This window comes from Pleurodeles waltl, chromosome 5, assembly GCF_031143425.1.
Source record: "Pleurodeles waltl isolate 20211129_DDA chromosome 5, aPleWal1.hap1.20221129, whole genome shotgun sequence".
NCBI classification, from domain to species: Eukaryota; Metazoa; Chordata; class Amphibia; order Caudata; family Salamandridae; genus Pleurodeles; species Pleurodeles waltl.
The window spans coordinates 910145050-910169329 of NC_090444.1; the positions used below are offsets into that span (position 1 = coordinate 910145050).

At 42.9% G+C, this 24280-nt stretch overlaps 1 protein-coding gene across 1 annotated transcript in view; it reads left to right on the forward strand.

Annotated features, from left to right (window-relative positions):
• APMAP (adipocyte plasma membrane associated protein) overlaps positions 1-24280 on the forward strand; it is a 215981-nt gene that overhangs the window by 53762 nt on the left and 137939 nt on the right. The window contains exons 3-4 of the mRNA XM_069235039.1: positions 8194-8309; positions 20982-21074. Coding sequence (XP_069091140.1) covers positions 8194-8309; positions 20982-21074 — 209 coding nt within the window. The remainder of the gene's footprint in view (positions 1-8193; positions 8310-20981; positions 21075-24280) is intronic.

The window sequence follows — 24280 nt, forward strand, 5'->3', positions numbered from 1 at the left end:
TACCGATAGGAATAACCTACTTCAATTTGACAGTTTCCACCCACAAGCCCTAAAAGAGAACTTGCCAGTTGGTCAGTTCTTACGTCTGAGATGGAACTGTTCCAACCTAACCGAATATTCCAAGCATGCAAAAAGATTGACCAATAAACTGATCGATTGGAAGTACACTGTTTACCTGATCAGGAGACCTGACAAGATGGCATGTAATAACCACAGGGAGCAATTATTGGACTCCTTTCATAAACCCAAGGAAGAAAGATTAATTTGTGTCACAACTTTTAACCCCTTGTCAAACAAAGTACAAAAGATAATTAAGGAAGATTGGAAAAAACTAACATCAGGGGGCTTTCCTTTCCACCAACCACTACATGCTTTTAAGAAAGCAAAAAATATCCAAGACATGATAGTCCACACACGACCTCGGGACAAAGTGCCTATGGTCACACAATCCACACTATGGCATTTACCGCCACCATTAGACCACCACCCATGTGGAATATGTAGTGTGTGATAATTTACAAGAAAGACAACCAGCTTAGACCAAGGCCTACATACCCCCTGGGATTTGAAGACATTTTCAAATTGTAATAGCAAGAATGTAGTCTACACAATTAGCAGCCCTTGCAAACTAAAAATACATCGGAATTACAACTTTAAGGGTTGGTACATGCATCTGTGAGCATAGGAGCAGGATTCGCTACAAACGGGATGCGACTAAACTAACCAGCCACTACATTAAGAACAGTCAAAACAAAATGTTGGCAGTACTTACCTCATAACCCTTCAAACATTGCACTACACTTAGTTTGCTATTATCTGGAAGTGCCGGGTAAGATACTAACCTGGTATTGCACTTTGTTCTCTGAGAAATAACAAACGATACCCCTTCAGGGGAAAAACGTCTCCCTGCTAAATTCAAAGCTTTGATGTCAGATACACGTTTACAAGAGATGAGACAAAGTAGTATGGTGAGCTTAACAGATATTTGTTTCATGGATAAATATTTATTGGAAGGCCAGGAATCCAAGATTTGCTGATCAATATTAACATCCCAAAGGTCCGAATATTTAGGCAAGGGAGGCTTCAACATTCTAATGTAACGAATCAACTTGCAAACAACAGGTAATTGTTGTTCAATGAGGACATGGCCGGCAGAAATTGCCGAGCGAAAATTGTTAATCAAATTATATGTCATCCCTGACGAGGGATCTGAACTCCGTGAGTTACACCAACCACACCAGCATCTCCAAGCTGAGGCACAATGTTTGAGTACTGGAGGCCCAGGATTGATTGATGAATTCCTGAGCTTCCTTCGAAAGGCCTGGGAGACTCCAGTTTTTCCTGAAAGTCGCCATGCTAGGAGAGACAGCTGTCCTGAAGGAGGTTCCAACACCAGGGCAAGAGACTTGGAGGAGCACAGGCCAGTTCCATTTTGATGGGAAACCAAGGTTGGGCTCTCCAATATGGGGGAGATCAACACCATTTCTGCTTCTTGTCTCTGAAGATGTGCTGGGACCCTGGGGATCATCAGAAACAGAGGAAATGCATAGGAGAGGAATGGGATCCAGTCCTGGAGGAAAGCATCCGTCGCTCTCGCTCCTGGATCCGGACGGCAACTGAAATAAGTTGGAAGTTGAGTGTTCGAGCGTGAAGCGAAGAGGTCGAATTTCAAGGACCCCACTTCCACATGATGGCTCTGAAGACTCGTGGATGCAATCTCCATTCGCTGGCATCCTTCAAATGTCGGAAGTGCCAGTCTGCTATCACATCTCGTTGACCCGGAAGGTACTCCGCCCTCACAGATATGTGGTTCTGGAAACAAAAAAGCCAAAATTCCTTGGCAATCTCCTTCAGTAATTTTGAACGTGTCCCTCCCAGCTTGTTCACATAGCGAACCGCTGCAACATTGTCCGTACGCAGAAGAATGCAGCATTTCACTTTGCCCGTTGTAAAGCTGCGAACTGCAAAGGATCCCGCTAAGAGTTTTAGACAATTGATATGAAGCGATAGTTCCTTCTAAGACCAACGATCCCCTGTGGATATTTGGCCGCAACGGACACCCAACCCCACAGACTGGCATCCGCCTCTATGACTAGGTCTGGGGAGCAGGGGAAGATGGCTCTGCAGTTCCATGCTTCCATATGAGTTAGCTACCAAGAGATTTTGATTCTCGCTTCTTCTGATAGGGGAACTAATTGGGAATAGGAAAAGCCCCTGTTCAGATGCATGATCTTCAAGTGTTGGAGAGACCTGTAGTGCAGGGGACCCTGGAAAATCGCCACAAGTCGAGCCAGAGACCTCAAGGATACATTCGTCTTGGACAAGGCTAGTCTCAATTCTCTCTTGATGTTCCTCCCTTTCAATGGAGGGAGAATCAATTGGGCTGAAGGCGAATCCACTATGAAGCCTAGGAATTCGGTAGATTGTGTAGGTGTCAAGATGGTTTTTTGGACGTTGATCACAAATCCTAACTCCTGAAGTCGAGAGATCGCCCATTCCAGATGAATAACTATAGTTTGAGGAGTCTGGGACAGTTATTATGTTGTCCAGGTAGATGATAAGATGAACACCCCTGGATCTTAGAGATTCGACTACCAGTCTCATCAGCTTTGTGAAACACCACAGAGCCGACGAAAGACCGGAGAGGAGAACCTTGAATTCTTAAATCTTCCACTCCCACTGAAACTGGAGGAAGCGTCTGTAGGGAGGAAAGATCGGAATGGACAGGTAGGCATCCTTCAAATCTAAACGAACCATCCAATCTCCTGTCCGAAGGATGTCCCATAGCAAATGGATCTCCTCCATTTTGAAATGGCGGTAAAGAATCCACTGGTTGAATTCCTTTAAATTGAGTACTAACCTGGATCCACCTCCCTTCTTGTCGACCAGAAATATGGGGCTCACAAATCCCCAGGGATGCAGATTGGTTTCTTCTATCGCATTCTTCAACAGAAGAGAAAGAACCTCTTTATATAATGAAAATCCAATCTACTTGAGAAAAATACATTACATTGGGGGAAGGATGATTGCAGGGGAGTCTGAAAGAGTTCTATCTTGAAACCTAGAACGGATTCCAATACCCAAGGGTTGTTTGATAAATTTTGCCAATTGTGGTGAAATAGTTGAGTGCAACCCCCCCCCAAAGAAACCTCTGCCCACGTAATAATTCTCACCTGAAGGAGAGGAGTCCTGGATGACGGCAGCCGCACCCCTGAATCTTCCTCTACGGAATGTCCTCTGAAGGACCGTCTTGAAGGGTAGAAGGTGGAGGATTGTTCTTGGTAGCCACCTCTACCTCAGTGGCCTTGGAAGCTGTCTCCTGATGTGGTTTGATAACCTCGGCCAAACGCTTGCCCCTGAAGCATCCGGGCTGGGCAAAAAGTGAGCGAAGTGCTCTCTTAATTGAACCCTGAGCCTTATCCAAGTTGGAGAAAGTGGCGATGAATTTAGAAGGTTCTTTGAGGAACGGAGCTCCAAATAAAAGGCCTTGTGCTGCTGGGCCTGCTTCGGAGGATGCAAGGTCTGCTAATTTCGGGTCCAGTTTATCAAAATAGAACGGCATTGTTCATTCGAAATCGTGCAGTTGGTATTGTTCAACAGACAGATCGCACGTTGTGCCCAACCAATAATGGTTTCAGTATCCACTGTAGAATTACTCTTTTGCTTGGTAAGCCAATTCCTGAATTTTTGTCAAGGGACCTGACCAGTCTAAGAGCTTATCTTGACAGGATTTCCAAGCCCTGTTTATACCCTTTTTTGGGTGTTTAGTATATTTCCTTAAATAAGTCACCATGGAGGGGTCTACCTCTGGCATCTCCGCTATCTTGTCAGGGAGTTCAGGTCTGGAGCACTCTGAGCGCAAACGAGCGCTCACTTACTTATCGAAATCCTGTCTAATGTGAGCATTCACATAGTCTGCTACCTCAGAGGGGGGTGCTCAAACAGTAGACCTGGGGTGGATAATTTCTGCTGGTTCAAAGGTCAAAATTTTCGCTTGTTTACTAGCTGAGGTATGATGGGTGTTTGCCTTGCGCTTGCGTGGGGGTTGAGAATCATCTTTCGAAGAACTCTGAGAGGATGAAGCGTCGGAGTCTTCCGTTAACCCTTCTGCACGGGACTCTGAAGGCATACTGTAGGGGTGTTCATTAGCCAAGGAGGCTGCCAGTTTCTCAAAAGCTTCAGAGTGAATTTCTTTAGAAGGTAATGTCGTGGAAGCGGCTATAGGCCATTCAATCATGCCCCCGGGGGGGGGGAGGGAAGCCAGCCCTGCTGTTAAGCAAACCCATAAAGGTGATGCTTCAACGGAGTTATAACCTTGGTTATGGCTTCACTAACGGTTTGGCGTACATCCCGTGTCCAGCGCATGCACAAGGTTCTGTTCAAATGAACTAGTTTGTATTTCATCATAACAATAGTTCTCATCCCCCTCTTGATATTCCTCATACATGATTGGACTGAAATGAGAGTACAAATGTCAATTAATCTGACCCAGAACACTAGGGTCACCAGCCTGGGGTGGGGGGCCCAAAAAGGGAATCAAGGGGGAGCTTAGTAAATATAAACCCCCAAATCAGGTAAAAAAGTAGATAAAGTGTGGAGGGAGCACCTGAAAATAGCTCTGGGCAAAGCCTCTGAATATTTTACAACCCTGACAGATCTCAGTCTGTCAGGGCGTTCAGTGGGAGCAGAGAGGTATTGATATTAAAAATTTAAAAAAGATTAATAATGTCAAAGCCTTCCTCAGAAGGCTGGAGGCACAGGGCCACTGTCCTAAGGATCGCACTCTGAAATGCAGTACGCCAAGGTGTGTCCCGAGGGTAGGAAAATGAAGAGGATTGCGCGGCAAGGCTGCGCCCTGTCCCCGCTCCCAATAAATAACTCCTGCGCCACCTAACACAAGCGGCAAGCCGCACCTGAAGTAGTGATAGATGAAATGCTGTGAAATAAACGTAAGTGCGCAAACGCATTAAAACACATGAAAACCCATAAAGAACAGGCCATAAGATAACGCGCTAAAGATAGAATTACTTAACTGGCTACGGAGCAGCAAAGAAAGAGGAAGGGATGCTTCGGCATGAAGGTTTTATAAGGCTGGGCTCTATGGTTGTTCATGTGTTATGGTGGGTTCATGGGATATGTACTTTGTTAAAAAAGTTCCTTCTGATTGGCTGCTAAAAATGTTAAAACATAGAAAGAGAAGCATTATCGGAGCCTACGGTCCTGACATAGAATTATATATCTGACCCAAAATAAGCAGCTAGACTGCTACCCCTCACTGCCACAGGAAATTAGATTAATAAAAGTTGTCTCCACTCAAACGGCATAGACCGTGGTAGACCGGAGGGCAAAATCGGCACAAATTTAAAAAGATAAGCAAATAACCCTAAATAAACAAAAAAATGCTGGTTTGTACATGTATGCAGTAAAGCAGTGCTACATCTCGCTGAGCTTAATCCAGCAAATATAAAAATTGAGATTCTTCTCTAAGCAAATGATGTATTCGTTTGCACAGAAAACTATGCATATGCTATTGGGGAGATTCTCAAATTACCACATAGAGAAGAATTTGATAATGAATATTAGGAAAGCCAAGATCATGCTATCATGCCATCCCCACAATTAAATAGACTCTTATATGTGTGTAAGAGGAAGCAATAGACTGTCTATATTTGAGTATCTGAGCATAAATTGGAAAGAACAGATTAAAAAGGCAAATATATTTTTGATTCAAAGTTCAAATGCTGTGCTTTGATTGATGAGAGTGGGAGGGGTGAGTCAGTTAGCTCAGTCTTACAAGTCTACCAGCAGAATGAGGATGCAGATGTGATTTATGTGTAAGGACTTTAAGCGCTATAGCAATACCTGTGATTTACATTGATTCAGAACACATTTCTGAGGACCGTGTTGAGGGTAGGACCAGGTACCCCATTAATACTATTATTCTTAGAACTAGGAGTCAAACATGTCTCTGATATAATTGCTCTGCAACCGATCCGCTACTGAGTACATGCAAGTAGTAATTTGCACGCTGCACCTTACCCGCAAACCGTTCTAGAATTGCCCACATATGGGAGGCACGGATAATCTATTATATGTAAAAAAGATAATCGCGAACCTGCAGTTGAACCACCTCTGGAGCTGTCCCAATCAAATAGACTTGCATAATGTTTTAATTGGAAAGAAATGGTTATACTTAGACCCCCCTTTTTAATTTTGCCATTGACTGATCTACATGAAACTTACATTAAACCCAAATCTGACGAACATGTTTTTAAAACGTTTTGTTCAGATTTGTCAATAGCTGGTTAAGTTGTCTAGAAAAAACATTTTTTTATGGAAACTCTGACTCAACTATGACTTCGTGCTGGATATTGCAAGTAATATGCATACAGATTGATGCCTACCCATAGATCATCATCCCCAGTCCTTAAGCAACATTTAATACAAGCAATCAGACCAATACACACATGACGCCTCGCACAAAATATTATCAATACACACATCACATACAACACAATATCAAATACACCATAATACACTGTTACAAAGATATCAGGACACTTATCCAAGGAACTATCACACACCTTTGTACCAATACAAGCTTTTAATTACTCCAACTCACCTCCCGTACCAACACGTTTGGATCATCTTCCCACAATACATCATTAAGGCTACTCTCTACCGCTTTCTTCGTAGCTCCTCCTTTTCCTTCAATGTGGCTGGAGGGTAGAATGACAGAGAAAAAGCGAGAAAAAAAAATGTGTGCACTGGTGCTGGAGCTATTTGTACTGCTGTGTATATTGCACTACAGAACTTCCCGCTCTCAGTGATGTGTGAGTGCTGCCATCAATGTGATATCTCTGAAGGAAGTCATAGGGACTATGAAAATTCCAAGCATTATACAATTAACAAGCGTTGCAAATGTGCCATGCTCATTCAGCATGAGAGTGGTAAGGGTGTGGTATGTAGCTGGTGGTGCGTTTTGAAGCATTGGTGTGTAGCATACTGTCACGCAGCACATGTTTTGTTGAAATGGCCACTAATTTTGCATAGACATACGGTTTTACTGGTAAAATACATCACAAAAACGATAATGTGTGAAAAGTGGGATTCAGTGAATTTTTTATCAGCTGTGCATCACCAAATAAATTGTACTGATTTGTTTTGATGCTATTAAGATCTGTATCCATCACACTCCAAAATTACAAAAAAGTGCATCATTTGTGCACTCTCAATTGCTGCTCTATTTTGAAATATGTGTGTATTTCATTCCCTGATATTTAAAAGTTGATATGTTTTAGAAGAAAAACGGATATGCTATGGCCTTTACTTTCGTTTCCTTTACCACAGAAAGATTGTCCACTAGATGACTTCTTCAAAACCGTAATCTTTTGCAGTCAGTGAAATAGAAGTACTTTCCATTTTCCGACTAAGCAGGAACTTGTCAGAAGACATAACCTGGCATTTGACCGTTATCTTTAAATGCGCAGCAAATGAAACAAAATAAACACGTCTTCATTTCTCATTAACCTTCTGAACTCCAGCATGGTTATTTCTGGGGGTGCTGCAGCTCTCGGTATCCCTGGTTCCAGCGCATATGCTTGCCCTTCTGCTTTTTTTGTTTTTTGTTTAGTGAAATTTCGTGAACGCCTATTTACTGTAAACAAGCAGCATGATTACTTTTTATTATTGATTATTTTGCGCTATTTATGAGGCACTATTTAGCAATATTATATTTAATTTCTAGTTTTATTTACAGTACGGTCCAAATGTCTTCTGGGTGGGTGTTTATAGTGACGTGTAACATCATCACCGTGATCTCTTTAGTGGCAGATTGCACACACACACACACGCAGATTCCCCCCACCCCCCTTCTCCTCAGCACCACCTGCTGCCGTGTTGAGATATTGTTCCTGAAGGTTGGTTTTGATAATGTCCCCTGAAGAAATGTAAAAAGATTCATTTAATTTGTCCGGTGTAAATACTGACTTTGGGAAGTTATGTTAAAGTGACTATATCAAGTTTTTTTTTTTTTTTTTTTTTTAACTTGATTTTATCACAGAAAGGTCTACAGCAAATTCTGAATCTGCAAGGGATTAATAAACGTTTTAGTTGAGTTTTATTGTAAGCTTTATGTTGAGCTCTGTAATATGTTTGCTCGTGTAATATATCGCTTTATTTTGTTTGTTTCAGCTTGCATGAGCCTCCATTGCAGACCGGCGTTCTCGAGCCAAACCTTAAATTAAGAAAAGCAGAACGACTGTTTGAAGGCAAACTTGTAGGACCGGAGTCCTTTGCAAATATTGGTGGTAAGCATATGAAGAAATTGTGGAAAGGAAGCATGCTATTAAGAAAGACATGTAGATCCCTGTATTTAATGTTGTGAAAGCCTCTTCTCTGCGCCCCCAAACACTTTTTCCTGGAACCGGTCCAGCTGTAACAACCGGCTGTTTAAATTTAAGCAGCGACAATAAACTAAACAAAAAACTACTACGCAACCCATAATTCACGAGGCAGAGGGACATGTTTATGAGAGCTTTGTGCCATGCTTGCGCCACACAGCGTGTTACATGCGTGACGCAAACCTTGAAGTCAGAATTTTGAAGCCACTTTGTGTGGCTTTGAATGGCTTAAAAAACTCTAGATAATGCAATGCAGATTAGTGTGGCGCATTACTCCGCACAAAGGAGACGTTCCGTGGGCGCAGCGTGAGTGTTCCCATACAATGACCATGGTTTTTGATGCCTTCCCAGATTTACCAAACTTGGTAAACCTGGGACTGCGCCAAAAAGAATGCCTCACCAGGGGAGGCGTAGCAAGGAAGTATATTTTTTCTCCTCGTTACTTCTGCAGCACACATAGAGGAGTATGCCTCAAAAGATTTTTTGTGCAGGAATGTGCCCCTTCGAGCACTAAAACAACCCCACATGCAATGCAGGCACGCTTGTACCATTGTGCGAGGGTGCTGGCATTTGGCACTAGGCAGCACATTGTGTGCCAGCACAGGGGAAAGAACAGGAACGCGCTGTATGCCTTAAATACGGCACATTCCTTCCCTTTCCCAGTGACGCAGCGCAGTGAGATGACTTGCTATGCTGCACTATGCCACTTTGCCCTATACGTAGCCCAGATAGTGTGTTGCAAACGTGAAACTCCTCTGCCCCATTTGTACTTTGAACCAGCAGTATAAGTAGCGATTTCTAACTCAAGATGACGTATTCGAAGTAAGAGCGAATCACTGGAAATGCAAGGGATGGAATACATAAAACATGACTTTGCAAAATTTTTGAAACTTTGAGGGGTCAATATCTATGTCAGTGGATTCATTTCTACAAATAGTTACATGATAGATACGTAATAATCCTCCATTTTCAACATGCCTACGATGGGGCCAATTTACAAATGCATTTTTATGTGTGTGAAGTAGCACTCATAATGCAAATATTCTGGGAGTATTGGTACACAGCTGTCATTAATAGAAATGTCTTTTACTTCAGTTTTTGCTAATAGAGAGCTGGACATTGTGTGGCCAGTTCACAACGTTATTTATCAGTAGATGAAGCAGTACTCCTCTTGTGGAGCTTCACATTATTACATTTGTACCTGTGAACTGGCCCCATAGCGTTCCTCTGTCTTTTGTGGATACATTCTGAGGATCACACATAGTTGGTAAATATCATTCAAGTCTTTGTGGCCAGTTCTCTGGATGACACGAGCATTGCTTATTCATTATGGTCTTTGGCTTTGGTTATGAGTGGATGCCGGTTAATTTCTACATACAGCATTCCTTTATTACATTCCTGTTGTGTCCATTCAGATATGTCACTTCAGTTTGTATACTATGCAGGCTACTCCTTCTAGTCCAACTTTGTTCACATTATTGCTACTGGCACTCCTATTTGTGAGCTCTGTAATGAGGCCTTTTTAAAAATCTCTGGGATTTTATTTTTAAAGAAAACGTAGAATATTTAAATTTTGATCCGTGTCTGCTTTCTGGTATGTTTATTGACAGGGTCTTGTTGGTGAAGCCTATGATAATTTCCATCCATCTATCTTTGATCATTGAATACATTCATGATCATTGAATACATTCCTGTAGCACGTGTTCAATTTTTCAAGAAGTTATATATAATGGTAGGGCAATTTTTGTGTCTTTTTGTTAGGAATTGGCCTTTGTCCTGCAGATTTGTGAACAGTTGAGTCATGCACATCTTGAGGTCTGTTTGAGACCTTCCATAATATGAATACCGGATGCAGTGTCAGAAGACTGAGTGACTTAGCTGGTTTTGTTCTCAGATGGTTTATTCCCAGTTGTTGATGCTACTTCTTTTTGAGCAGCATTTATATTTTTTTATTTTTTTTTCAATAAGTCACATTTCACTTTTTGTGCTTGTCATCAATAAAAGCTCTGTTTTTGTCAGTGCTTTCTCAGTTTTTAAGCCCATAGTAAGTTTTGCAATATTAGACACACAGTAAACTAATGACACTAGTACACGTGGTTTATAAAGTACAGGACCAGGTACCTCTAAACAAGAGGCCTCCATAATAAAGTGTGACAAACCTGTCTCTACGAAACTTGGAACAGATCTTGAGTACAGAGGTAGATCAACTAATCATGAATTGCTGCCAATTTCCAAACCTCCAAACTCCATGCACATTTTTCATCCTAGCTATAACATGAATATAGTGGATCATGCATTGTGGTGACCTCGCTTCTCACACAATGCTTGATGGTGAATTGTGTTGCATTTGTCATCTTAGTGATCCAAGCTGTATTTCAAACATCCTCTTCCTCCTCATCCTCCTCCTTTCCCTCCACTTCTCCACAAACAAGTTGCAATCTAGAACATTCAGCATGCTGAGGTTTTGTTTAAACAAATGGTGAGTTCAAATCTCTCTTCCCCTTAGGAATGCTCTGAGAGCAAAGGATGCTCGTGCATGTGTGGAGGCATTGCTGGAAAATATATACATGTAGTTTCTTTTATACTTCAGATAGGATTATAGAAGACCTATTTTTGCATTGCTCTGTTGTGAGCACCTCTTGAACCAGAGTTGTCACCCTGGTCTTAGCTTCATTTTACACTTCATATTTACTTAATTTTAGTAAGGCTGCTTTTGACAATGATTTTTACAATTTTTATCAGCTTGCTTTTGGTCTAGGAAAATGGGGAGCAAGCTGCTTGTTTAGTTAGTCTTTGCACAACATGTAATTAGAACTTTCTGTCCAAGGCTAAGGAACGCTGTACACAATATGGTAATTGTGTTGCCCGGTCAGGAGACGGCTTCTAACAACTGGACCCAGCACTGCATCAGAACTATACTTCCAATACAGTGGGGTTTAATAAATAAACAGTGCACAGACCCACAGGGGGCAAAGGGCATTCCTGCCATTACTATCCTGGGACTCATGCTGTGCAACACGCAGTGTGGATGGCGCTGATCTGCCAGCCTCCTGAGGAGGTTGCCATCTACATCACAGACTAACTCCTGACACTGTTTCCCTGGTATAGGTTCATTATACTGGTAACATTGCTTTGTTGCATCTGCCTAATTATTGCATCTCACTCTTTATATGCCATATTATGATTGTTTCAATAAATGTATTGAAAACGTATCGCGTATCTTTTGTATTTTGCTTTGACTTGCTTGAGTAATAATACGAAAGGGGTAAGATCGGTTCCTACAGCTTCCTTGGGGAGTCAGAATGTCATGTTCAGGTTGCTATAATCAGCTTCTACCCCGGTCAGTTTGGCGATCGGGTGAGGCACTGTGAACTAGCCAGGATTTAGGCCGACAGTTACTAATTGGTGTGGATTGACTCAGTTTTCCACAGTCCGACCTTCTGCAGTCCTAAATACACAGTCCTATTAAATTTTCTGTCAACTGTTACATTAGAGCGGCAGAACATACAGTTTTTGTTTTAAATAAAATTAACTTTTTACTGTACAGATTCCTGGATTTAAAGTAACTTGAGTTTCCCATGAACATATATTTTATTTTAAACAGGCTCCTAAAATGTGAAAGCTTCACATTGAAATGCAACTGGCTGTTGAGCTTATTTAAATTGCTGTGGCATAACCCCACTTTTAAATTATATAGTCGGGGGTAAAACGTCTATGCCCATTGACCTGCTGTGGAGCTAAATATTTCGGAATGTATAGAATAAAGAAACAAGTTGGCAAGCAAAATGTCAAAAAGAGGGCACCCCGCTACCTAGAAATGCTACACCTTTTATTGTTGTTTTCTTTGTTCAGTTTTATAACATGTGTTTATGTGAGAATAATAATATATGATAATACTGTTCGAGCAATTAGGAACTTACAGAGTATATATCATGTCATCTGCATTTTAGTTCGTGCATAAGGGAAATTATCCTGATGCTCATGTAAACGAAAAAAGAAAACATAATAGGAGTGACCCAATGTAAGACTTTTTTAAAAATGTTGGTACTGTTCCATGTAATGGTAGCACATTTACTGGTGTATGAGCTACGCACTTTGCTCATATGTCGAGTTTGGCAAACATGTAGCTGTGGCTAAATGGTTAGCCTCATCCAGGGTGCTCCTACCCATATCCCATTGCATGTCTAATCAATAAGACAAACCAGGGAGGGGGCAGTTCAAAGTGGGCACCTTCTTGTGTATCTCCCATCCTGGAAACCATCGACTAAGTATTGTTCAAAATATTTCTCAGTGTTTTGGTCATCTGCTTTAGATACCCGCCAATAAACCTTGAATCATGTTTAAATTAATGGCATGCCAATTTAGACTTTCATTCTCTCTCTCTTTCTCTGAAAGAGCCGGGGCTCATCCAAACATCCAATTTCCTCATTCTTATGTGTGGTAGTTGCCATTTCATTACATGTGTCATCGCTATTCTGTTCACACTTAGTAGTGGATATGCACTGCACAGATCCTGAAGGCTTAACTTTGGTAGCTGCTGGCAGAGTACAGCTCACATCCTCATAAATGAGCTGCTAACGTCCTTTCAGATTACATTGTACAACCATGTGGCGTCTTTTTTACATAGTTTTTTTTAAAAGGTTTTGCTTATTGATACCTAAAAATCTCATAAACATATCACAAAACGTTACGTTAAAAAAACTGTAAAAATACATTCACGTCATAGACGGTTTTCATGTTCCAAGAACAATAAACATTATTACCACAATATTAATGTATTTTCTACAACCTTCTTTAAAAAAGGAACTCCCAGCTGCTCCCTCTTAAGTCAGGGGTCTCCACTCTTTAGAGTAGTGACAGCAATGTTTAATCTAGGTAAGATTCAATTAAGGTATTGCATTTTATATGGATTAGGTAACAGCAATGAAAGCCATAAAACATTGGGTACATTCAGAAGATCATAGGCTATTTCTTTTTTTTTCTTCAATTTACCAAAGAGAGACAATGACAGCTTGATCTCAGCATACTTTTTATCTGCTTTAAACAATAGATAAAATGACGTATCCACAAGGTACGTTTTTTGTCACAATCATTTGTTCACCAGTAGAATCTGTCTGACATTCAGTTGAAGATTATATTTTTGCAATTATACACAGATTACACTTTTTTATATGATAAATCTGATTCAAGTAAATCCCTTGTGTTAATAACATTTGTTTCAATTTTCATAAACAAACTGAGCTCTTGGCATAACACCTCAATTCCAGTAGAAACCTTAAAGGTTTTCGAATTGCTTTGTCTCCCAACCATTTAAAATATAAAATAAACATACTATTAAATAATAATCTGCCAAAATAGCTGTACGTCTGTATGGTGTGGAGAGGTTCTCTTTCGTGTAGCCAATGCCCAGCCTGACTACAACTGTGTGAAGAGTTCCTCATATATCTAACCTGAGCTCCAAGACAAGGCAAAACTGTTTTCACAACTTCCTTCAGTGCCACTTCCTTTGCGTTGCATAGCGAGAAGGGTAGAAGGGGAGTGTGTTTTTTCTCTTGGGGAACAAGCGTGCTGGAGTCACTTTTTACTATGTAAGCTCCTGATGAGGGGCTCATGGTGCATCTACTAGGTAAATGTCTATGAGTGATATTACTTCTGAATCACGGTGATGTCACTTCTACATCTGGGTGTATGATTTATTTCACTTCCAGTTCAGGGTCCTTGGGTAATGTCACTTCTGGGGGTGTGGAAAAGGAGCATAGTACTTTTCATATTATTAAAACCACACACTCTTTTGCACCCTTCTGCTTAAAATAGGTTTATTTTAATCAAACAATACATAGCTAAGTAATAACATTTCAGGCATCATGTATCAGTTATCCACACACAACTTTTTGAGTTCTATGTAAGGTAGACCTTTATACTACCCCTGCTTAAATACATTTCGGCAGATGACAACAATACTGAAGGAGTAGGGTGTCAGGAATATCCAGAATACAATATGTTTAATAATAGAGCTATATGAGGATCTTTGTACTGAGCAACAGAAGTAATGCACGTTGAAATAGAGGTACACCAGCAGAGCTGTGTTGGCTTCAGTAGTAATACAGAAGGGGTGCTGTAGGTTATGATGGAGGTGCACTGTTAGAGCTAGGGTTGTGGGTCTCAAGGGGGAATAGCAGTGGATGTTGCAGATCAGAGTTTTTGTACATTAGCCAAACTGTGAGTTATTCATCATCCATACAGTATTTGACCAAATGGGTAGTGCAGAATAATTCTACAAATGTCCTTTCTGAAATGCACGCCTCTGACTAGATTTAGCAGGCCATGTGAGGACAGACTTCTCAGCTCTTGGGCACAGGGTTGAGATGACTGCATTGCTTAGTGGAACATCACCGGTTGTATGCATTTATGCATGCCTTTACCATGTGTGTTTTTTTTTTTTTACAACACATGCCTTTACCACTGTTAACACCCTATGCCCCTACCAACCCCTAAACTCTTAAAAAAAAAAAAAAAACCTTACCAGCCAAGGCACCACACAACCCTAAACCCTGAAAGAACCCTTACCACCATATGACCCTACTCATCCCTAAACCCTAAAAATACCCTTACCACCCTATATTCTTACCTGCCCTGGAGCCCTAAACCGAGCCTTACACGTCTAAACCCTCAAGTGTATGTGTGTGTGTGTATATAATATATATATATATATATATATATATATATAATATGCTTGAGGCATGTGTGGCTGTAGGTACACATGCTGTGCATACTCCTGACATCTGGTGTTTGGCCCAGATGTGTGCAAGTTGTTTTCCTTCGAAGAAGTCTTTCAAGTCGCATGGTAGTGTGACTGCTGTTGGTGAAAATGCTCATGGTCATCGACCCCATTGTTAGATTGTTTTCTTTCCCCTGTCTGGTTCAGACCTGTGCTCCGGGTCGACACCATTGTGGTTCTCTTTCCAGGTCACATGATTCCTTCCCTCCGTCGCTGTTGTACTTGATCACGTCTCCCTTCCTTTCCGTCTCAGGGTCGACGTTTGATTACTTTGCTTGAGTGGGGTCCGATTAACTGCAACCCCTTGTGGGCCCTGTCATCAGGGTCTACTCCTGTCTCTCAGTCCAGTCTTTCCACCATGCCTCAACGATAACGGAATGGATGTCATTTCGATATTGCCCTCACTGCCACGCGAAATATCCTCAGACTGATTTCAACCAGGTGTGCAATTTGTGCCTGCTGCTGGAACATGAGGAGGCTAGTGACGCTTGCCACTCCTTCTGCCCCAAAAGGACTCTGTTCAACCTTCGCACTAGTCGACTCGATGTCACGTAGGGACAGAGACAACACCCCAGACCTCTTTAGTCCCGAGTATTTCGAGAGGGAATAACACCCACAACTGTCAGCTGTGTACAGAGAAGCTTTCTCCCCTGAACAATGTTCTAGCTCCAACCTGGAGATCGAGAACCTGCCGCCAGCTACGCAGTCTGTGAGTAAGGCAACTCCTCCCCCTTATGCAAAAAAACGGATGGATTTAACCCAGATCTTTGACTGGGGGTGAATGTTTGATTAGTTCTGCATTCCGTCCATCTGTTGTTTTTGCATTTGTCACCCTAAGTGGGAAGGGTATGCCCAGACGTGGGTCCCATGCTTGCTATGCCACCAGATTCAAGCTAGCCTGGCTGATGAAGGGTGATACCCTGAAACCAGTCTCAGGATGCTTGTTTCTGGTCCAGGGAGGACCTGGCCTGACAGTTTGGCCTGCACTGTTGCCATGGAAAGCAGGGTCAAGACTGATTTGCATATGGCTGGGTCCTAACTGGAGTGGCATGGCAAGCAAAAAAACTGATGGATTTAACCCAGATCTGTGCCTGGGGGTGAATGTTTGATTTGTTCTGCATTCCGTTCATCCTCTGTTGTTTTTGCACACTCACCAGGAGGAGCATTCAGGCAAAGTGCACTCGGACACTCTGGAGCATCATAGGGGAGCTTTCGCTCTGCCACTGCCTTCAGGCCCTGGTCTGCCCGACAGACCACTTTGGGCGCCCCCACCGAGGTCTGACTCAGACCCGAAGAAGCCTTCGAGACCAAACTGCTTCAGTGCCAGCTACTGTGACACCTATACCAAGCTGGCACTCGGCACCAAACACATCCGCCTCGGCTCCGAAACCGAAAGCATCTTTGGATTCTAAAACTTGAGCGTCGACCAGGAAGTCCAAACCCGGTGCAGTCGAGTGGATTTTCCATAGGCTGCAGGAGCAGCTTCACTCAAGGCAGAAACACTTGGTTATTCACCCCACACAGGCCACATCCTCTCCTGCAGTTCGGGTCCTGCTGCTCTATCTTCAAAGTGTCAGCTACCCTTTGAAGATGCCTTGGGTGTTCCAATTCCGGCAAAACAGCACAAGGAAACGGATTAGCAGCCCCTTACCCCTTGCACCACCATTACTTCATCCTGTTCCTCAGCCTTCGCCCTTACTGCCTGCTTCTCCAGGGTACTTTGCCTGATTTTCCATGCCATGGGACCTCCTTTAACATCATACCTCAAGGGTCTCCACACCCCTCCCCCCCAACTGGGTGCCCCATGGAATTCCTATGATGTAGACCCAGCAGGTGTCACAGACCAAGAACTTTTCCCTGTTCACCCCTCCCCTCCGGGTGATTCAAGATCTTTTCAGGAACTCATTGCTAAGCCCACCTCCTTTCATAAGGTTAAACTCCACACTAAGCCCTTAGATGATGACCTCCTATTTGAAACCCTTTCTTCCACTCACTGCTCCACTCAGCATCTCCTTATGATCAATGGCATGTTACGTGACACCCCTGACATTTTTAAAGACCCTGACATGGCTTGGGTTACAACACCTAATGTGGATAAAACATATAAGGCCTCCCCTTCAGACCCTGTCTATATTTGCGGACAGCTCCACCTGACTCCCTGGTAATCACTACTGCTCATAAGCGAACCAACTCCCAGGCCAGCAAGGGTACTCCGCCACCAAAAAGGAAAGCCAACGCGTAGACGCTGCAGGGAAACCACTGGCACATAGCTAATTCTGTCAGCCTTCTTGCAAAATACGATTGTGCCTACTGGGGCGAATTGGAGGAGCTCCTCCAATATTTCCTCTGAAAACCCTAGGAAAAGAGGTCAGAAAATAGTTTCTGAGGGCAAGCTGATATCCACCGCTTCTGTTTGCTGTACCTTTGATTCAGCCGACATCACTTCCAGATGGATAAATTCTAGAATTCTGCTTCTCTGGGTTTAAGCCTGAACTTCAGCAGAACCTGCTGAACATGCCCTTTGATGGTGAGCACTTCTTCGGTCCCCTAGTGGACCAAGCTGTAGAGAAAATCAATAAGGATACAGAAACAGCCAATGCGATTGGGGCACTGCAAACAACCTCTCCCTGTGGCTCCTTTTGTCTCATACCATGGAGGCTCAAAGACCACCCCATTTCCCTCCAAGCCTCCATGTCCTATCAGCGCACCGAAGGCCAGCAATCCTTTTGTTGGGGGTATTTTTTAGGGCCCTATAGGCACAACAATTCCAGAAGCCGAACCAAGGGAAGCTCCCCAAAAGGAGTTACACCTGGCACCAAAACCACCAAACCCTCACTTGCCTCTTCTTCCCCCTACCACACAATTCCTGTAAGGAGGGGACAACAAGACTTCTTTCACACATGTCAAACCATCACCTCCGACCAGTGGGTGTTGGACATTATTTGACATGGTTACTGCCTGGAGCTCACTTCTACACCTCCCACCACTCCTACTAGCAAACACTGATTCTCACAGAAACCTCGAAGACTGCTCATGGAGGAGGTCAAAGCACTCCTCCTCAGAGGCTATAGAACCTGTCCTCTGCTATCCGCAAGGTACGGGTGCGTTCTCACTATACTTCCATATACACAAAAAAGATGGGTCCTCAAGCCCATTCTGGACCTCACGCACCTAAACACATCCTGTTAGAGCATTTTCACATGGTGACCCTTCAGGATGTTATTACACTTCTCCAGCAAGGCGACTTTATGGCTACGGTCGATCTAAAGGATGCCTATATCCACATACCAATACATCCGGCTTGTTACCGGTATCTCAGAATTGTGATCAGCGGAAGGCATTACTAGTTCAAAGTGCGTCGTTTTGGGGACATTACTGCACCTCTGGTGTTTAGCAAGTGCCTTGCCGTAGTGGCTGCACACCTGTGCATAACGGGGTCCACATTTTCCCCATATCTGGATGATTGGCTTATCAAAAGTGCCACCCACCAGCACACACAGTTCACAGTAGACCTGCTTCATCATTTAGGGATTACCATCAACGCCACAAAATCTCACCTCCAACGCCTACATATCAAACCCTACCATAGCTGCTTCCCTTGTCTCAGCCAAATGAGCAACTCAGAGGCATGTACCTCCTAGGCATGATGGCCTCATTCAGACATGGCAGTGAGCTTCAGGCAATAGCCTTGGAAGAACCTTTCTTCGAAGAATATAGGGATAGTGTTATTCTCCACACCAATCCCAAATTTCTTCCTAAGGTAGTGTCTCATTTCCTCCTTAATCAGTCCATTGACTTCCTGTTTTTCCCCTCACAACCTGATTTAATTGCGGAATGGGCTCTCCATACTTTGGATGTAAAACAAGCCCTTATGTACTCCATAGGTAGAACCAGATCATTTAGAAAGACACAACAACTTTTTGTTGCTTTCTCCAAACCCCACAAAGGGAAGGCACTTTCCAAGTCGGGCATTGCCAGATGGCTAGTTAAATGCATGCATATATATATATACACATATATATATATTTTTTTTCCGGTGAAATGTTCTGTAACAACAATATATTATTGGGCATTTTAAAGCTGTGGCATACATACCAGGAATCAAGCCTACAGTTCTGTTCTCTTATTAAATTTTAATTATATGGCATAATCTTGCAGCTGAAATTGCTGCGAAGTCTTCCTATTGTCTGCACCTAAGCATGTATGCAAGTTATTTTAGCATCTTAAAATCTCAGTCAACCGGATTCGTTTTTTTTTTTTTTTTTTTTTTTTTTTTACTACAACCTTTGGCTAGACTTACAGATGCCTGTGAACCTTCTCAGCCGGTTCTGTAAATTTTGGTAGTATTTCATCAGTGTTCCCAATGGCTGAAGCACCTTGCCACGGGTTATCGCTTTAGGTCATCCTGTTCCCCTGAGTGGGATGTCCTTATTAGCTCGCATGCCTTTAGAACACAGGAAAGGCGTCAGTGGTAGCTTCACTGTATGCTATTCCTAGGATTTGTGCAGCTAGATTCACATTCGCCCTCAAACATTATTTGCTTGAGGTATTTAAAGAATAGACTTTGTAATATCCTGGGTGGTAGGCCATGTTCAGCAAGATATTCTAAAGTTAGTGCTAAACTAAAATGTTTTAAACATGACAGACAAAGAATGTGCATGTGCGTCTCTCTCTGTCTCCCTGCATGTCCCTACTCACTCACTGTCTCTCTGTTGCTCTCTCTATATGCCAGTGTCTGAATAACATGTTGGTGTGGCTCCTTTTAAGGTTTCTTCAGAGTATGCTTGTGGTACAGTCCTTAAAGCTGATGTTAGGATGCTAAAGTGAGATGAAAAGAAAATAGCAACTGCAGCATGAAGATGTCTACTGTGGATTATTATTTTGGTTCTTTAATGCTGATGATTCTGTGTCCCTGTGGTCCACTTATTAGCCAACTGAAAAAGGTCTTCTTTTGCGCAGATTCATAAACTTAAATGCCAAAAAGCTAGTTCAACTTCTTGTAAGCTTAGCTCAATTCCACCAAATAATTTAACCTAGCATTCTAGGTGATCTTCTGAAGTAAGAATACATCATGGAATATGCTGTTGGACAAAAGGGTGACAGCACGACCAAGCTGTTTGAATGAGAACGTTTCCCCTTGTTGCTTCATGGACTTTAGAGAAAATAATACCTCAAGGGCCTTGGGTGATCTTTACGAGGTGAGGCTTTCTCTAATAAAAGGGACGTTATTACACTGAATGCAGGCTGCACGTTTGCTATGCAGTAATATGCAAATTGCGTATTTTGCTACTACCTGTGATAAACACTTGCCTCCTTGGTTTGAGAGCGATCTCTAGTAAAATTACTGAGACTCAAGTAGACCAGCTTTTTCGTTGAAATAGAAGAATTATCATTGCACTGCAGTTGGTTTGAAAATAAACTTTATGCTCTGGTGCGTAAGTGGATAGAAGGCTGACTTTATTGAAGTTACCTAATGCCTTCCATTCTAAAGTTCTGCTTTTCTGGTTGCGTGCACACAAGTGTTAGGTTGCTGTGAATGTACATAGACACACTGAACTTTGCTAATAGCCCTATTTCTGGCATTCACCTCTTCAACTGTGGACTTGAGCAACAAAAACTACCTTCACATTCCCTGATGTCTCAATCATTTTTACTAGCTCAGTGATCTCCAGTTTATAATTTTGACCTGCCTTTATTTGCAATTGTCATTGTGAATGTTAAGGAGACCCACTGTGGGAGCATTTTCTTGTACAGCCTGTTTCATGCTATTGTAACCTTCACTTTTTACTATTTCTTAACAGATGTTCTATTTACTGGTACTGCTGATGGACAGATTCTGAAAATTGAAGATGGAAATATCTACACAGTAGCCAGACTTGGGAAGCCGCCTTGTGGTAAGGAGATGGTGACTTCACTATGGCTCTGTGCTACATAGTTATGCTGTTCATGAGAACTACATGTCCTGTGTCCTTTCTGCTCATCATCTTTTGATCTTTTCCATGCTCATTTTCTGGTACATTTCCTCACACAATGTCTCCTGAGATATTGTCCCTGGATCCACGTAAGCAAGCCAACCACATGTGACAACATTTATTGATTTGATTTCTTTAACCATCCCTTTGTGACCACACCTGCGTATTCCATGTCTTTCCATTCTATATCAGGAACAGGCAGATATCCAAAACTCAAGCTCCAGCTCTTGTTCAGCTAGAACACAGGGATATACTTGAAAAGCCAGGGTGAGGTTTAGAGTGATGAAATTCCAGGCTATCCCACACCAGTAAAGATCAATGATGGAGGCCAGGATTTTTTTACTATGTGGTTGGATCATCTTTGAACCCTGATCAGGGTTAGAAAAATCAGCAAATTGCCACTACACCAAATCATGTGACTTATTAAAATTACAACTTGCACAAGGCCAACATTCTTTCTCTAAGCAGATGTGGGGGCTCAATGGATTAATGCAGTGATTCCCAACCTTTTGACTTCTGTGAACCCCCCCTTTTAGCAATACTGGAACCCGGGGACTCCCACTGAATCATTATTGGAATCCAGGGACCCCCTACTGAGTCATTACTGAAAGCTGGGGACCTAATCTGTTAATATTACTGAACTTTCTAAGCAGACGCGGACACCTGAGGAGGCTTCGTGGACCCAGAGGAGTTCCCGGACCACTGGTTGGGAACCACTGGACGGGAACCACTGGACTAATTAATCCACTGCCGGAATGTTTGTCCCCATAGTCTCCGGTTCAAATTCTGGAAGGCCCACTTAATTTTTCATACTTCTGATTTTGATAAGTTTCACCATTGAGTTAGATATCAATAAACAATGGTTACCACTCAGTAATGCTAAGAGACCCTTAGGATAAATGTGCGCACAGCATATGCACCTATTATTGTTTTTATTTTCGCTTAACTTTCATCGTGCGATGTGCTAGTGCTGGGGTGGTGTCTGTCAGATTTATGACAGTGCTGTCACTCAAATCTTTAATATTACAATGTTCAACACTCAAGATTGTGTCAGAACCCCTTTCAGAGGGCCACAGGGCAAGCATGAGCTACTGGGCTTAACCGGGGAGGTTAAGGCCTTTTACTACTGATGTTCCTGGTCCAGCTTAATATAGGGCTTGAGTAACTGGGCCAAGCAGCCCTTCTGCGCTTGATTTTCAGTAGTGGTTTGGGTCAAGACATCCAAGGCTTTGTGGGATGGAGGTGGGTGTGGGGTGCGGGGGGCGTAGCCACTCCACACCTTCGTCCTCTATGTCACAAACCTTTTGCCATCCATACAGAACAGCAGCTGTGCAGGTGCACGGCGGAACCACATTGGCAGAGCCAGTAGCTCTTGCATAGGCAAGACCTATTGTCTTTGCCGATGCTTGTTTCATAAAAGCAAGAATTTGACTGGACAATAATTTATTGCTGCTACTGAACATACATGGAGTTGGGAGCCTTTGTTCACCCACCGGTATTTATTCCTGACCCAGCTTGAAGACTGGATTTAGTCCCCAGCCCTGGTCACAAGCAGAAGTCTGGAGGAGTTTCTCCTCCACGCACCGCCCAACTGGGTGCTTGGCAGTTTACCACTCCCCTTCTTATAGTCCGTTTCCAGACACCAATTTTGATTTAGGGTCTGAGTCTTTGAAGTTTGGGTTGCAGCGGGGGTGGTTTGGGGAGTCTCCTTATTTTTGAAGTTTCTATTCCTCTGCCTTGCCTTTCCTTCAGAAAGCAGTCTGTCACAGCAGGAAAGTTGATAGTTGGAAGAATGGAGTCTTCTGGGATAGCTAGATGCCATTCTTCACAGGAACGAGTCATCAAGCAGGAGGTAACCTATTAGCTCATTGGCTAGTGACCGCTGCCTCCCCTGAGGGCACTTTCTGGGCATAAAAGGTGCACCCAGAACTCCGATCTCACTTGACTGGAAAAAGACCCAAGAAGGACTGCACTACTGATCTTGGATCCAGCAAAGAGGCTCCACTGAAGTTGGACCGCACCTGCTGCTCTTTGGGCTAACAAAGGAAAGGACTGTGCCTGCTGTGTTCTGTCCATAGAGAGGTCGAGCCCAGCTTGAAGCAGAGACTTCACAAGTCATTTGGCTGACTTACAGTCATAGCACTGGGCTACAAAAGCTGAAAAAGCCTGCTGGGGCGAGTTGATAGTCTAGATCGCTGCTCCTCGCTGCCGAGCGGACCAGGAGACCAGGACCCAGTGCTCAAATGTTGCACCGAGTCTGCTGGACCTGGGAGAATCGTTGGAGTACAGATTGGTTGCCCAGGAGAGTTATCGCCAAAAGAAGGAAACTACTTTAACAGCTGTGCCAGGCGACTGGTAGCCCAGAGGCGACTGGACTTCTGACCCGGAGAAGACTCAGTGAAACATTAAAAAGTTTCTAAGTGTCAAATTTGTTGAAGTTACCAATGATTGTTCGTGGTTGAGTGAAAAAGTCTTGCTTTACTGTGTCTGGTAAAATCTTTCTCCAGAACCCTCCGGTACATCTTTTTCATTTTGTTGTAAATGAATTCCTAAAAATAAACTGTCTTTTTGATAAATTGGTGTCGGATTTTTTGAGTTTTATTTAAGTTGTTCTTGTGCTACTGAAATGCTTTAAGCTTGTTCCTTTGTGTAAGCCTAACTGCTCAGAGCCATAGCTACCCGATTTGAGCTAAGGTTTTCAACCTAAACCTGACTACTCCTCAATGCATTATTAGTGTATTAACGGTGAGGTCTCACAACTACACCGTATAATACACCACATTTCCAGTACACATTTGAAGTCTACTGAAGAGCCTGGCTCTTCCTCCTGTGTGTGTCCCACCCAGCTCACAAGAATGCATGATTGAACAAATCTGCTGAGGGATTCCTCTACCTCCTCATGCCCTTCAGCCAGCCTTCCAAAATTGAACCTAGAGTCTTCCATGCTTTGTACCATTCACAGGCACTTATGCATCCAGCACATGCAGACAACACAGATGCTACATATTAACTTGATGTAGGCCAAGGGTGAGTTAAGCACACAACAGTGGAACTTTACATAAGTGAGCCTGTAGACCTCACTCTAGTGACACATAAAAAGGCCTATTCACTTCCACTGATCACTACAC